We start from the raw sequence: 14,303 nt of genomic DNA on the forward strand, positions 1-14,303 counted from the left end.
AGCTCCACATTCACACTGTTCCAATGTCTCACTCCACAGGCTGAGATACAAAATGTTCTTCTGGTTGTACGGACCCTATGAATTTCGAATTTAAATGGTCTCCTTGAACTATATCCCCCCACTTGTTGAGTGAATACTTTTTGGATGTTTCCTGGTAAAACGTCATTTTTTGCCTTAAACATGATTTGTGCCGTTTTGGAATTCTACCAGGTCTTTACATTTCAACAATTTTGACTGCAGGAATAATGCGTTAGTGTGATCAAGATATTTGGCATTGTGAATGATTCGTATGGCTTTTTTTTGTAAAATAGATACTGAATGTATTGAACTTTTGTAGTTATTGCCCCAGGTTTCAGCACAGTAAGTCAGACATGGTAAGACTAGTGAACCATTTGGCCACTTTAGCATAGAGAGCCGAAGTCCCTCCCTTTCCGGGGGAGCTCCATGGGACCTTATTTCGGAAAAAGTATGTATTGAAGTCAATGGGGAGAGAAAGATTATCTTTCGATCCCGTTTGAATTGTGCCACGAATTACACATATGATGTTTGTCAATTTAAAAGATAATTTTGCAAGTCAAAAAAATACAAATGTGTCGTAAAAATGTGAAGTAACACTTTTTTTTGTGTGAAACCGCTCAATGAACTACATCTCCCGTCTCGCACCACACACCAAGACGGCTGTCACGTTGGCACATTTCACTTCTTTCTTTCAGAATGAGGCGAAAAGTATTAAAAGAGGTGAAAATCACTCCAAGTCTGGGCATGTTGAGAGCTGTGCATACACACAAGGGGAGTTAGTCGGGTCCGTAAGAGCCAGCATGCAGGACCGGGATTCTGGGATTTGTAGTCTTTCTAGTTGCATATTTTTCATAGTCTTATATTTCAACAGTTTTACGACAAACTGTGACTTTTTTGACATGGAAATAATTTTTTAAGATTGACAAACATCATATGTGTAATTCCTCGTGGCACAATTCAAACGGGATCGAAAGATAATCTTTCTCTCCCCATTGACTTCAATACATAATTTTTCCGAAATAAGGTCCCATGGGTTGGAAGTAGATGGGCGGGACTTCGCCTCTCTATAGAGTAGTGAACATGAAAAAAGCAAATGTATTTTCATCATCTGATCTCTGACATTGTGTACAGTGGAAGTTTGTGAAGAGAATTTAAAGAGGAAACACCTGATCCCAGGTCAGGAGACAATCCTTATTTTAAGAGAGTTCCTGCAGAAAAAAACAGCTACACAATCAAAAATACAAATGCACATGCCTGCCGATGATCTATCTTACTTATCTACTGATACAGAAATGGATAACAAAGCAAGTGAACTAGTAAATAGACATCATTTTCTCAGAAAACTGTAAAAAAAAATAACGTGCGCAGATCGTTTTTGGGTCATTTTGAGGAAAGACTTTCTGTCATTCGCAATTTCTATTTGGTGCCATTTATATAACACTATTAACAGCGGTATCAGAGGTGTGTCAACTGTATTTTTAGACAAAGCTCAAGGCAATTGGGGTTAAAACGTACAGCCTTCAGAGAGCAACCATGTCATATTTCACTTTCAAATCCAGGTTCACTTCCCACTGAGTGAGAGAGCTCATTGGATATAAAAAGGGATGTAAACCCAGACCACACAACACAAGACTTCAGACATAATACTCACATCCTCTAAGGCCCACTGCTCGAAATCCAAACTTTATTTTGATAGGAAATAAGGCAAGACTTTTTAATATTTAATCAGGAACGGTAATAGCAACTGCAGATAACAACAACTGCTTTTTAACTATAGTTTTAAAGTCTAAGCCAAAATATCTGTAATGTAATTTTGCTTAGTAGCAATTCTATTTAAAGATATCTACATTTCCTTTCTTACAATTCAAACAAATTATTGATATTAAAAACTCAGACTAATGGAAATGTTAATTGTATATATCTGTAGTTTAATTACAAGTTCCTACTTTAACTTAATTACAGATATCTTTAATTGGGTTCAGTCCAAGTTGACATATCCGTTCACAATTGCTATGTTCCCTCTTTAAATAGCATGTGCAGCTCATTTTCCACGTGCTGATCTAAACCAGAATCACATGCTGTCTGTGACCGTCATCACGGGATTGATATCTTCCTATCCGTGTTGTTGCTCACTGTTTTAATTATAAACAGACGGAAGAGCTTACTTCAGCAGCTCTACGTGAGGATAAGTGACCTTTTAGTCATACATCACACTGCCTGCTGGGTACAAATATAACAGAGATTTCGTCATCAGCGTGTTTTACTACGACTCATGAGAATCCTTGGTGAACACGCATTGTGACAAATCCTCAGTCAGCAGATACAGGAGGTACACATTAACAAAAAGGAAGTTAGTCGGTTTTGTAGCTGTGAGATACACTTTAACCTTGAGCATAACTTTTGAACATAATGTGATTTGTTTTAAGAATGTTTCCCTTTCACTTTGAATCAAAGACACTGGCCCAGTCAAAAATAATCCAGTGTTATTGGGTAAACCTGCGTTAAGCGTTTTCAATCATAGGGCATGTATTAGTTGATTAAAGGAGACTTTGAAGTTGTTTTTTTACACGCTATAAAAGATTTTTGATGTGAGGTTGCCACAAACTTTATCTAGAGCAGGGGTCTCAAACTCAAGGCCCGGGGGCCAAATCCGGCCCGCTACTTCATTTTATGTGGCCCCGCAAGAGCTTGCAAAAAATATAATACGTTTATTATACGGTTACATGCCACTTTACAGAAGCAGGTTGTCCATAAACTACATGTCCCACAATGCATCTCGTTTTGTGACATGCGCACTGAAGAGACTTGCAATTATTTGCCCTGGACTTCTGCTTTCAGACGTAGTTAATTACTAAGTTATTATCCTATCCGATAATAATCCAATTCAAAGGCAATAATGTAATATAATACATTATTTTATATATATATATTATATATTTATATAGTTACAACCGGCCCTTTGAGTGCAACCTTTATGCGGATGTGGCCCGCAATGAAATTGAGTTTGACACCCCTGATCTAGAGTATCGTGTGCCTTGTGTAGAAATGTATTGTGGTCATATTGGCTTAGTAAGGTTAGAAACATCTTCATTCAAAGGAATAATTCAACAATGTTTAGGAATGCATTCAATCATTTCCCAGCTGAGAGAGTAGGAGATTGATGCCACCCTCACATCGATCTGTTCATTAAATGTTACCCTACAGCCAGGAGATGATTAGCTTAGCTTAGCATACAGATACAGTTGTAACACATAACTTTTACACTTTACTTATAAACAAAACAATATATAATATGATAATCAATGAGCTTAAAGATGATGCAAGGTATGTGTCTATTACATGTGGACAAAGCCAAGGCTAGCCATTTCCCCCTGACTTTAACTCTCACCGTCAGTCTCCCCCTTAACTGCAGTCATCTGGGACATTTTGTCAAACTAGAAAAACCACAGGTGCAAACAATGGTTGAGTCATTTTCAAGTGTCTGTGAGAGAGCAGAGCAGTGAGGCAGAACGACAATACCTACACAAAGCAAACAGGGTAAAGTCTGAATCTTGTTAATCATTTTGCAACCAAATGTATCCCGTGACAGTCAGTAAGAGCGAGTGATAGACTTATATAATAAAAGGTAATATAATAAAGTTTCCATTTCTCACATTCAGAAAAATGTAATAGTTTTAAAAACTATATGTAAGATGTTAAAGGTCCCATGTCTTGGCCATTTCTACTGATCATAATTCCATTGTTGAGTTATACTAAAATAAATGTATATTGTGCAATTTTCCAAACTCACATTGGTTTCTCATACAGCATCTCTGTATAGTATGTGTATTCACTCTCTGTCCTAAACGGCTTGTTGGAGCTCCTTCCCCCCCCCTCCCTGTGAGCCCAGTGGCCATCTGCGAGACAGCGAAACCCAGCCCGAAACACACACACACTCGCAGCCTGGCTGGGAGTTTGTGTGTGTGCCCAGGCTGAGTTTCGCGGTGTCTCGCTGTCTCGCCGACCCCACACCAGTGAGCCAGCTCACACTGTCCCGCTCCTCACAGCAGTGAGCTTCGCAACGTCCCGCCGAGTGTGTGTGTGTGTGTGTGTGTGTGTGTGTGTGTGTGTGTGTGTGTGTGTGTGTGTGTGTGTGTGTGTGTGTGAGGAAGTCCGCGGATTGGTCCAAACTTAACGACTCCGCGTTACGTTACGTCACTATACCCAAGAAGTACACAATGGAAAAATGGAGAAATGTCCAACGAGGCGTTCTGGGGCAGCAGAGACAGGTCTTTTCTGTGTTAGGGTTTTACTCGCTACAGGGTGTACTTTGAGGGTTTGTGACTCTGCAGACCGTTTACATGCATAAAAAGCTACATAACACACAAGGGGACGGGTAATAACCAGAAAAGCATGACATGGGACCTTTAAGTTTTGGGAAAGTCTATAACTTAATCTTGTTAACAACATGGACACATTTACTGCAATTGTCTTTATGTTTGGCTGATCTCAACATGATTTGAAATGAGTTAATCTTGTGCAACTTCAGTGTGTAAATCAGATAACTTGAAATGACAAGGACAAAAGTTTACTATTACACATTGTGTTTTGGTATTTGTATCCCCCCTCCTGAAACTCACGTTGAGGCAAGTCGGCACAACTTCCCGCGCTGCAGTTTGTCATTTATAGAAATACCAGCCGGTCTGGGGAGCGTGATGCAATGTGTCCGAGCCAGTGAGCAAATGAAAGAGAGCACTGTGATCCAGAATAATTGCATTAGTGGACGCATTCTTGAGTACTGCTACTGCATGTCAACTGTGTTGTTTACTGATAAAAAAATGACTTGTAGTAGTTCCTGCAAATATAAAACTCCTCATGCAGAACAATTCAATAAAAAAACATTGTAAATAATGGATAAATATTAGTTTCTGGTCACCTAAAATATAACGTTTTTCCCCTGGATCGCATTCCTGATGTTCAACTCCATATTCTTGGTTTATGATTTCCTAAAGCTTAAAAATCACGTATAATCAAGTTTAAATTATGTTTTTATTTGCTTTTCATACATTTTAGAATTGTTATTTTAAGATATGTACTGAATCAATTACAATATGTTTGGTGAGTGAGTGTGAGAGTGTTAAACAAAAGGCATCTATGTCCAGAGGTGCCATTACTGTAGCATCAAATAGAAGAGTATGATGCACACAACTCTCACTGACGCAATGCATTTCAGATTAAAATATATCTTGCTTTTCAAATCCATAAGAGTGATCTGCCACTAGGGGTCTCTCTAGATCTTCAAATAAGGTCCCGAAGTATTTCATCATCACAAATCGTAAATATCAAGTGTTCAGATCTCAAGTGAGCCTAAAGCCATTTTTTTTGTGGTGTAGAACAAAACAAAAATATATTTTTTACATTATTCCATCTAAATTCAACTTTTTTTCACTCCGTAAATAAGTTTTGCACCTTTTATATGACCATGACTTGGTCTCTAAGGTAACCAACTTTACTACCATGATACATTATGCAAGGTTTATATTTCACTTCAATTTATTAATTTCAAAATAATATTTGAGGACCACTTTAAGAATCCCTAAAATATGTCTCTACAGATCTTTTTCAAAAACATTTGTATTTTATTTTCCATCAGCTGAAATGGCATTTTATAGATTGTTATCCTTTGCATTTGTTTTGTTGATAAAGATATGACAATGTATAGATATTGAATTAAACATGTATTTTATACCTTTCTAGACTTTCCTTCAATTTACAAAATATATTATAAATAAACTAACAAAATAGCATTAAATAGTATAACACAAATGTTCTGCTAGTGTTACAATTATACTGTTTGATAATATAAATATGGCAGTTTAAGAGCCCACTTTCTAAAGCTACCTGGAAACCACAAAGCTAATGGTGTCTTCCAAACTTTCCACCTGAAAGAAAAAGCACAACAGATATTTGTAACTGTTAACAGTGTATTAAATGGTGTACACACTATTGTGATTTTATAAGCAGTAATCCTCTCATCACTCATATATATATATTTGTATACATGTGGTAGAAAATGGATCTTGAATCTGATCTTTGTCACTCTAATGGCAAACCCAAAGCCTATTTATCAGACGAAATAACATTTTTTAAATAAAATGTTAGCACTCATCTAAGTCATCTAAAAATGATTTTTGTTTGACTTTCTCAGTAATTGTCCCACATCCTCATGTGACCACCTTGTGTTAAAAAGCTTTAATGTCATCCTCATAAAAAGAAGATTAATGAATAAACTCATGTGGTCTGCATAGGCTACATGTAGACCAGTCAACCTCAGATGTACCTGCTTGTCTCTTCCCACACCGAGGTTCTTTAGCTGGTAGACGGTCACTTCCCCCTCAGTGTCCCCCACCAACACGCAGTCTGTCCCTGAGGCGAACAGCAGGGACGTCACAGCCACGGCAGCACGGTGCACGACGGTTGGGAGCATGCTGAAAAGAAATGCTCGTATTTAGTGGACACAGGATTATGTCTGGCTCATGTTTCAAATCAGAAACATAAGAGTAAAGAGCTCTCAGATTATCGGTCAGTCTGACTCACATGTTCAAATTCAAGTCCCAGATCTCCACCATCTCGCCGTTAATGGCTGCAAATACGGTGGAGGAGTTTGGGGACCACCTGACGGTGGACACGGCCCTCTGGGTGGATTTGAAGCTCATCACCGGGTCGGAGCAGTCCTGCTTCCACAGCTGGATGGTCCAATCAGAGGAGCAGCTGAGGAACACATCAGGACTGAAAGGAGACCACTCAACATGGTTCACAGGGCACTGAGGGAGAGACACAAGATATAATGAGTGAATAAACTGAAATAACCAGTTTATATAGATAGCAATTTTTCAATTAAACTATTAAATTAAATTGAAGTAAATGTGTAGCAGACAGAATTACTGAAGTCTAACAAGGTATGGAATGTTTGTTGTTATTGTTACTACAAATAATTCAGGGTTTTGTGAAGTTTCTAACAGCAAAGGATTATTTTTGGTAACTAAAATATGACTTTAGATAGAATTGTAAAACTCTCTCTCTCCGATACAAAACATTTATTTTATTTTGACTTGCTTAAAAACATATAGAATATCCATACAGTGATATTACTTGTTGTGAGTCCAGACCATAATGAGTAGGTGCTGGACAGCAGCACATATCAAAGATGGAACAACAATTATGAACACCAGATCGTCATGTTACTACATCTATATATTTATACAATATTAGAGTAGGGTTGTGCGATTATGGCAAAAATCATAATCACGATTATTCTGGTCAATAATTGATATCACGATTATTCAAAACGATTATCCATTTACTTTGAAAACATCCATTTATTTAAAAAAAAAATTGATTACCCTGAACTTTAAGTATAATTCAACTGAAAAACCAATAAAAATAAATAAAAATAATTACATTTAAAAAAATAATTAAAAAATATAATCATTTTATTTTGATTACGTTGTTTTCGTAATCGTTGCAAGCCAAAATCGTAATCGGGATTAAAATACGATTAATTGCACAGCCCTATGTTAGAGTATACATTATTTATTTATAGTTATTAAATATAACTTATATGTACGTAATTGTATTATTCCTGCTTTTGCATCGTTATGTCTCTTGCACTACTTTAGACTTACAAAGTGTTTTTTGTAAGTGTGGAGGACGTTCTGACTGTTGGAGACGGAGCACTTGTGGATGAGGCACTCCGATGTGCCGGCCAGGTAGATACTGGAGTCCTGCAGGACAACAGCAAACCAGGAGAAATGTGTGATGTTTTGAATGCAGAAAATCAGAACCAGAACAAGAGATAGTCTTGAATTGACTGTGTGTAATCGTGAAGACAGGACCAACTCACTTTGGGATGGAAGTCCACGCAGAAACCAGGAGTCATGGCTGAAATAATGCGTTCTGTCTTCTTCTTGTTTTCCGCAGCTTTCTTCAACTTCTGACTCTTCTTTAGCTTCATCAGGTCTTAGAACACAGGTTTTTTTTTAAATATAAATATATTTACATGTTGTTGGTGTGATTTATTTTAAGATAATCTATACCAAACAAGGATTTTTTGTATGTAGAATATTGTTTGTAGGCCGAAACTTCTCCGCAGCACCATAATAATAATAATAACTTTAATTTATATAGAGAGGCGAAGTCCCTCCCTTTCCGGTGGACCTCCCTGGGACCTTATTTCGGAAAAATTATGTATTGAAGTCAGTGGCGAGAGAAAGATTATCTTTCGATCCCGTTTGAATTGTGCCACGAATTACACATATGATGTTTGTCAATTTAAAAGATAATTTTGCAAGTCAAAAAAATAAAAATGTGTTGTAAAACTGTGAAGTAACACTTTTTTTGTGTGAAACCGCTCAATGAACTACATCTCCCGTCTCGCACCACACACCAAGATGGCCGTCACGTTGGCACATTTCACTTCTTTCTTTCAGAATGAGGCGAAAAGTATTAAAAGAGGTGAAAATCACTCCAAGTCTGGGCATGTTGAGAGCTGTACATACACACAAGGGGAGTTAGTCGGTTCCGTAAGAGCCAGCATGCGGGACCGGGATTCTGGGATTTGTAGTCTTTCTAGTTGCGTATTTTTCATAGTCTTATATTTCAACAGTTTTACGACAAACTGTGACTTTTTTAAGATTGACAAACATCATATGTGTAATTCGTGGCACAATTCAAACGGGATCGAAAGATAATCTTTCTCTCCCCATTGACTTCAATACATACTTTTTCCGAAATAAGGTCCCATGGGTCGGAAGTAGATGGGCGGGACTTCGCCTCTCTATACCGCCTTTCATTAACCCAAGGTTGCTTAACAAGAAACATATAAGGACAAGACATAAAACAGGGGGCAGAAATGGTTACATTGCAAGTGGGGGAAAACGTGAGTTATTGTTGGAAGGCTTTGTTGAACAGATGATTTTTCAGGGTAATGGATAAGGCTTCACTTCTTAGACATTTTCATATACTGTATGTTGCCTTGGGATATTGCACAGGGGATCACATTTCAATGAACTGTGCAGCCCTAATAAGCACCACTTCAGAACAACAACTTTGACCTGTAAACTATTACAATGAGATCATTCTCACAGCATATTGTGTGTATAATAACTGTCATAAAACTAAATATAGTGATATTTGGTCTTTCCAACTGCTTTGAAGTTCTGAAATGGTAAATTAATTTGCCAACATTCCCTTAACACTTGTTGGATGGGATATAATATACAATAAAGTAAGGTCAACTGATATAATGCATACTGAGCTTAGTTGTTTTTCTGCTTTTCAACCTTAAAGCTAAAGTGTGCATGTTTGCCAATCGGCTATGTCAGCATTTACCTCTGAATCTACAATGTTTACTCTTCGATGTTATCAGCATACGTGTTTTTAAACCATTTCCCTGCTGCAGACTACAGTACCTATGCAGTCGAGACCATTGCTGGAGAGGAGCCACTTGGTGACCCTGCCATCTGCCGACACAGCAACCAGAGCCTCCACCCTGTCCTCGCCTGAGAGCGCCATCTCCTGTTTGGACCAGCGGACCTGCCACACTGGGTGCAGGTGCTTTTTGTGACATTCACTATAGAACAGAAATATAAAGCAAGCTAAAAAGAAAAGGGCTTTGGTCCAATATAATGTATTTCCAAACACACCAACGTGTCCAGACATTTCTCACCTGCTGTCGGTGATACATGTGACGTTCCTCCTCTGGACATTGTAGATGGCTAAAGTGCCGTCTAACATCCCCACAGCCAGCTGGCCGGGGTTATTGGCAGAGAAATCCAGAGACGTCACACAACACTTACACTGGAAGACTCGCTCCGGCCACTGCACAGGAGACACATTCAGTTATACAGCTCATTGTGTTGGGCGTATTATGCACTCTTTGCACTCATTTTGAGTCTCTTTGTGATTGTTTTGTCCCCTTTTATAGTCACTGTGAGTCTCTTTGTGGTTGTTTTGAGTCTCTTTGTGGTTGTTTTGTCCCCTTTTATAGTCACTGTGAGTCTCTTTGTGGTTGTTTTGTCCCCTTTTATAGTCACTGTGAGTCTCTTTGTGGTTGTTTTGTCCCCTTTTATAGTCACTGTGAGTCTCTTTGTGTGTTTTTTTTGTGCCTGGTAGGCCCGTTCAGTAATCCATCAATGTTAAAAATATATGATGTAAGTTGAACTACAGGTTGAGATAAGGCTCTGAAAAATGTTGAGTGAAAGGGCAAAATAAATGATAACCATACCGTGGGGTTTTTGAGGGACCAGCAGCAGATCAGACCTGGCGTCTGGGCCTCGGGGTCACAGTCACCGTATCCCACTGCCAGAATATCCTGACGCAGAGCACAAACACAGATTTGAGTAAATAAACTTTACTGGCACAAAAAAAAAGTCATCCAACAAAGACATGAACACTCTCCTAGAAGTGTTAGTTGCACATATATTATAAATATGTTCTATTTAGTGTCTGGGCACCTATTGTAAAGCTTTTGATCGTTTGTTGGGGTGTCCCATTTCACATATCTCCATTACGTTTTATAATTCTACCTGTACTTTTAAACTGTTTGTGAACAAAAATGAATATATTTTGGTAATCATTCATTGGGCTTTAAACTTACCAGAAATGTCTTCACAGTTTAGACTGCAGATATATTATATTACTATTATTAAAACGTGTCTTAATTGTTGACTGTGCAGAGTGAATGCAGAGTGAAGCTAAGACACAGAAAGAAAGTGAACCCAGAACGACATGGTCTCTGTTGTGTGAACCTGGTTGTCCTTGTTCCAGGCCATGCAGGTGATGTTGTGTCCTCTGGTGAGTTCACAGCTGAAAGCCCAGAGACGCTCAAGAGTTGGAGATGAAGAGCTCCCCTCACCCCCGTCGCTCTGTTCCTCTATCCCAGGCTTCACTGTGCTGTCAGGGTCTAACACAACAAACAGTGCATACAGTATTTATTCAAATACACTCACAAGAAACAGAAAGGACAAAGGACCAGATGTGAAGTACTGCACTTGAATGCACCAACAGTTTGTGAAAGCATTGATAACCTGAGTTTACCTTCTAGTATGGGCAGCTGTCTGTAAGCAGCCAGCCTGGGTTGAAAGACGTTTGTCAAGACGATCCTCTCCATCACTAATAAGCTTTTTTCAAACGTCTCTGACAACAGGATCAGCTGTGAGTTAGCCTCCGTGTTTGAACTGTTCTCGCTCATTTCCAATTCTAACGCTGAGCTAACTGTGCTGCCTGAGGAAATGAAATAGGGGGAAGTTATTGTTATTCCAAAACTAGTCTAAATAAACATTTCGAATGTATTCATTATTCGACTTGTCGGTCCCAAGCCTTTGCTGGAACAAAATACAACAAAAATTGTCAACGTTCTCCGAGGCATTGTTACCTGTGCAGACTGTGCTGCTGCTGCTCTTCTCTGATCTCTTCTCTTGACCTTTGATGGTGTTCACAGCTGTTTCTGTGTTGTCTGCCTTTTCGTTTTTTTGGGTTTCATTTTGGACGCAGAAAGAGTCATAGATGTCCCAGATAGAAGCCATCGTGCCTGTGGACATAAGAGATTATTAAGTAGCTGACTTTTTGAGCTGATTTTTTAAGGATAACTCAGTCTTACCTTCATCTATCATCTCAATCTTGTCAGTCTGGATCCGTATCTTTTTTGTTGTCCCATTGGATGTCTGCATCGATCGTTCCACATACTTATCGTTACCCATTCTGTTCCTGCAGAGCTCAGCATATTGGGTGTTTTTTTCTCTGTAAAAACAAGGAGAAAATCAGCAGCTTGTTACAACTAAAGAAGAGTAGTTAAAGACATGAAGGGCCACATACTGCACTCACTTCATAGCTTCTGCATCATCAGCGTCCTCTGACATGAAGGTGCAGGGGATTTCCAGCAGTGAAATGATTTCTGTCTCAGAGAGGCAGACGTAAACTTCCTCATCCAACATCTCCTCGGTCACAACGTGTTTGACATTGTCTCCTTTCCTAGGCACATCTGGCAGGGAAAGATAGAAAAAAGAAGATAAAAAATGATGAATAAATAATGAAAATACATGTATAACATACCACAAGAGATTATTTGCTGGACAAATATAATTCCATCTCTATATGTTGAAAGTTTAGTTTACAGTATAACATTTTACTTCTGTGTTGTGAAGAAATGCTTATACTACACATGTTAAAGATAATGCGTGTGGTGCAGTGGGTTGTGCGTTGGTGTTCGGATCAGGGGGTCACAGGTTCAAACCCCACTGCAGTCAGCATGTCGTTGTGTCCCTGGGCAAGACACTTCACCCCAAATTGCTCCTGTGGGGTATGTAAGTCGCTTTGGATAAAAGTGTCTAACAAGTGACATGTAATGTAATGCAAATAATGGTGAATATACAAATCACCATGGGGATGATAACTAACAAAATGACAGCATATACTGTATTTTAAAGGTGTTTTATGCAGCTTTCCCCCCCCCAAAAAAAACACATGTAAAAATAATCCAGTACCGCAGGGTAATGCAGAGGTGTAGGTGTGTTTAATTTTGTGAAACGATGACAACAAAAATATTATTTCTCTGATTCACCGCTTTTTTCTTGTAAGCATCACTCCCTCCACTTTGAATTTGGTGTGTTTACAAACAGAAACCAGCAATGCTATCCATCTACAATACCTTGAAAAGAGAATACTCACCGCTTGTAGCGGGAGGGTTTATTGGTATGTCCCGTTTATAATAACAATCCTCAGTCAGTGACGCTGAGGTAGACTGGCTAGAAGGAAGGGTGCTACTCCAAATTGAGCTGCAAAACAATGTAATTAATTAGAACATTTCTATAGATTGAGTGCAATAACAAGCTCAACAAGAAAAACGCCATCACTTTCCCCTTTATCAATACATCTGTTTACAAAAGACTTTTGAGAAGTTAACAGAGTTGTGCCATAAACAAATAGGTTGCACAGCCTCCACTCTTCCACTCTCACTCAACTTCCCACACATGGTACCTGAAAGCATGCACACTGAAGCTTGAAGTGGATTTAAAATGGTCCGATCCTGAGCTGGAAAAGATTTCGTCCAGGATGATTCTGTCTGGTTTGGCCTTCATGTCTCCTGGCTCTGCTTCATTCACTTGCTGAGGAGCGACGTCATGGCCATGATCGTCCAACACCTGCAAAGGAACCACAGCCAGAATCTGTTATGGTTTACTCTATTATCGAAAACCCTCAACAAGTGGTTTTTTGGAAAGATATACAGAAATGTATTTTCAGGAAAATTGGGCATTATGTAACAATTGCTGGGAAATACATTATAACTACAACTGAATGTGTTAATATTTTACAAATTTAAAAAAAGGAGGTCCCTACCAAATTATATTTTACCATTGAGACAGGAAGTCATAATTTAAGCAATACATCTGTCCTGTTTAAATCTCACCTTTACTCTCCTGGGGGCTTCCTCGGTGGTCTTCTCCAGGGTCCTGTGTCTCCTGTTGCTGCCACCGGCCATGATGGAACTTCTTCGGCTGTGTGAACCAGTGAAGCTCAACATGTGTCTTGAGCCTTGGCTGACAGGATGAAGTCCTGAGACTAACTTATGCATTGCTCGAGAAGATCTGGGAGAAAGTTAACACATCAACATAACAGGTTAGCATAGCCACCACCACTAGCTTAGTACATGTAGCTAAAAGCTAAGTGTTTAACCTGAGTTTAAACTAGCTAGCTTACACTGTGTGTTAAAAAAAACACCACCTGTGAACTTACGCGTTGGGCAACAGACTACTTTTCTTTTTTGTTTCCATAGTGCTTCTTTTAGTTTGTGTGAAAAACAAGTCTGCCTCTTTTATTAACTTAAAGGCTAGCTAACCGCGTATATTTTCGACCAATCTGTTAGCTCAAGCTTCCTTTGCTTTATGTTGCTATGGAAACATGACGACACTGCTGCCTGCACTGTCAGTTGGTCAGTAAGATTGAGGTTGGCTTCACATAGGTTGTTTTTATCATGTATATCCGTTTTTCACTCAACAGCAATGTTTTTTAATGTGAAACTGGCTGAGTTTGAGTTATACATACTGCTGTATACAGACAATCAGGAACTTTTGGAGCGTTGAAATATGCACATTTGTTTATTAAAGTTATCACAACTTCCGCACACATGCTCACTTCAGCGTTAATGAAGCGCTACTTTGTACATTTCAACACCTAAGATACTTTTACTAAAGTGCTGTATTTCTACATTCAGAATTGAAGTTCTTGAACATATTTGATAGCTGTAGCTA

General features: G+C 38.8%; 1 protein-coding gene across 1 annotated transcript; it reads right to left on the reverse strand.

The window, feature by feature from the left end:
• Window positions 1-5,584: 5,584 nt before the first annotated feature.
• Window positions 5,585-13,874, reverse strand: wdr78 (WD repeat domain 78). Its single transcript, XM_034149236.1, has 17 exons — window positions 13,789-13,874; window positions 13,463-13,640; window positions 13,033-13,196; window positions 12,724-12,830; window positions 11,881-12,037; window positions 11,657-11,796; window positions 11,432-11,587; window positions 11,095-11,280; window positions 10,806-10,960; window positions 10,283-10,369; window positions 9,725-9,876; window positions 9,468-9,628; window positions 7,901-8,016; window positions 7,683-7,781; window positions 6,595-6,821; window positions 6,338-6,485; window positions 5,585-5,939 (listed from the first exon to the last, which is right to left on the reverse strand). The coding sequence occupies exons 1-17, from the start codon at window positions 13,824-13,826 to the stop codon at window positions 5,895-5,897; spliced, it is 2,316 nt and encodes a 771-aa protein (XP_034005127.1). The 5' UTR covers window positions 13,827-13,874; the 3' UTR covers window positions 5,585-5,894.
• Window positions 13,875-14,303: the final 429 nt, after the last annotated feature.

This window comes from Trematomus bernacchii, unplaced genomic scaffold, assembly GCF_902827165.1.
Source record: "Trematomus bernacchii unplaced genomic scaffold, fTreBer1.1, whole genome shotgun sequence".
NCBI lineage: Eukaryota > Metazoa > Chordata > Actinopteri > Perciformes > Nototheniidae > Trematomus > Trematomus bernacchii.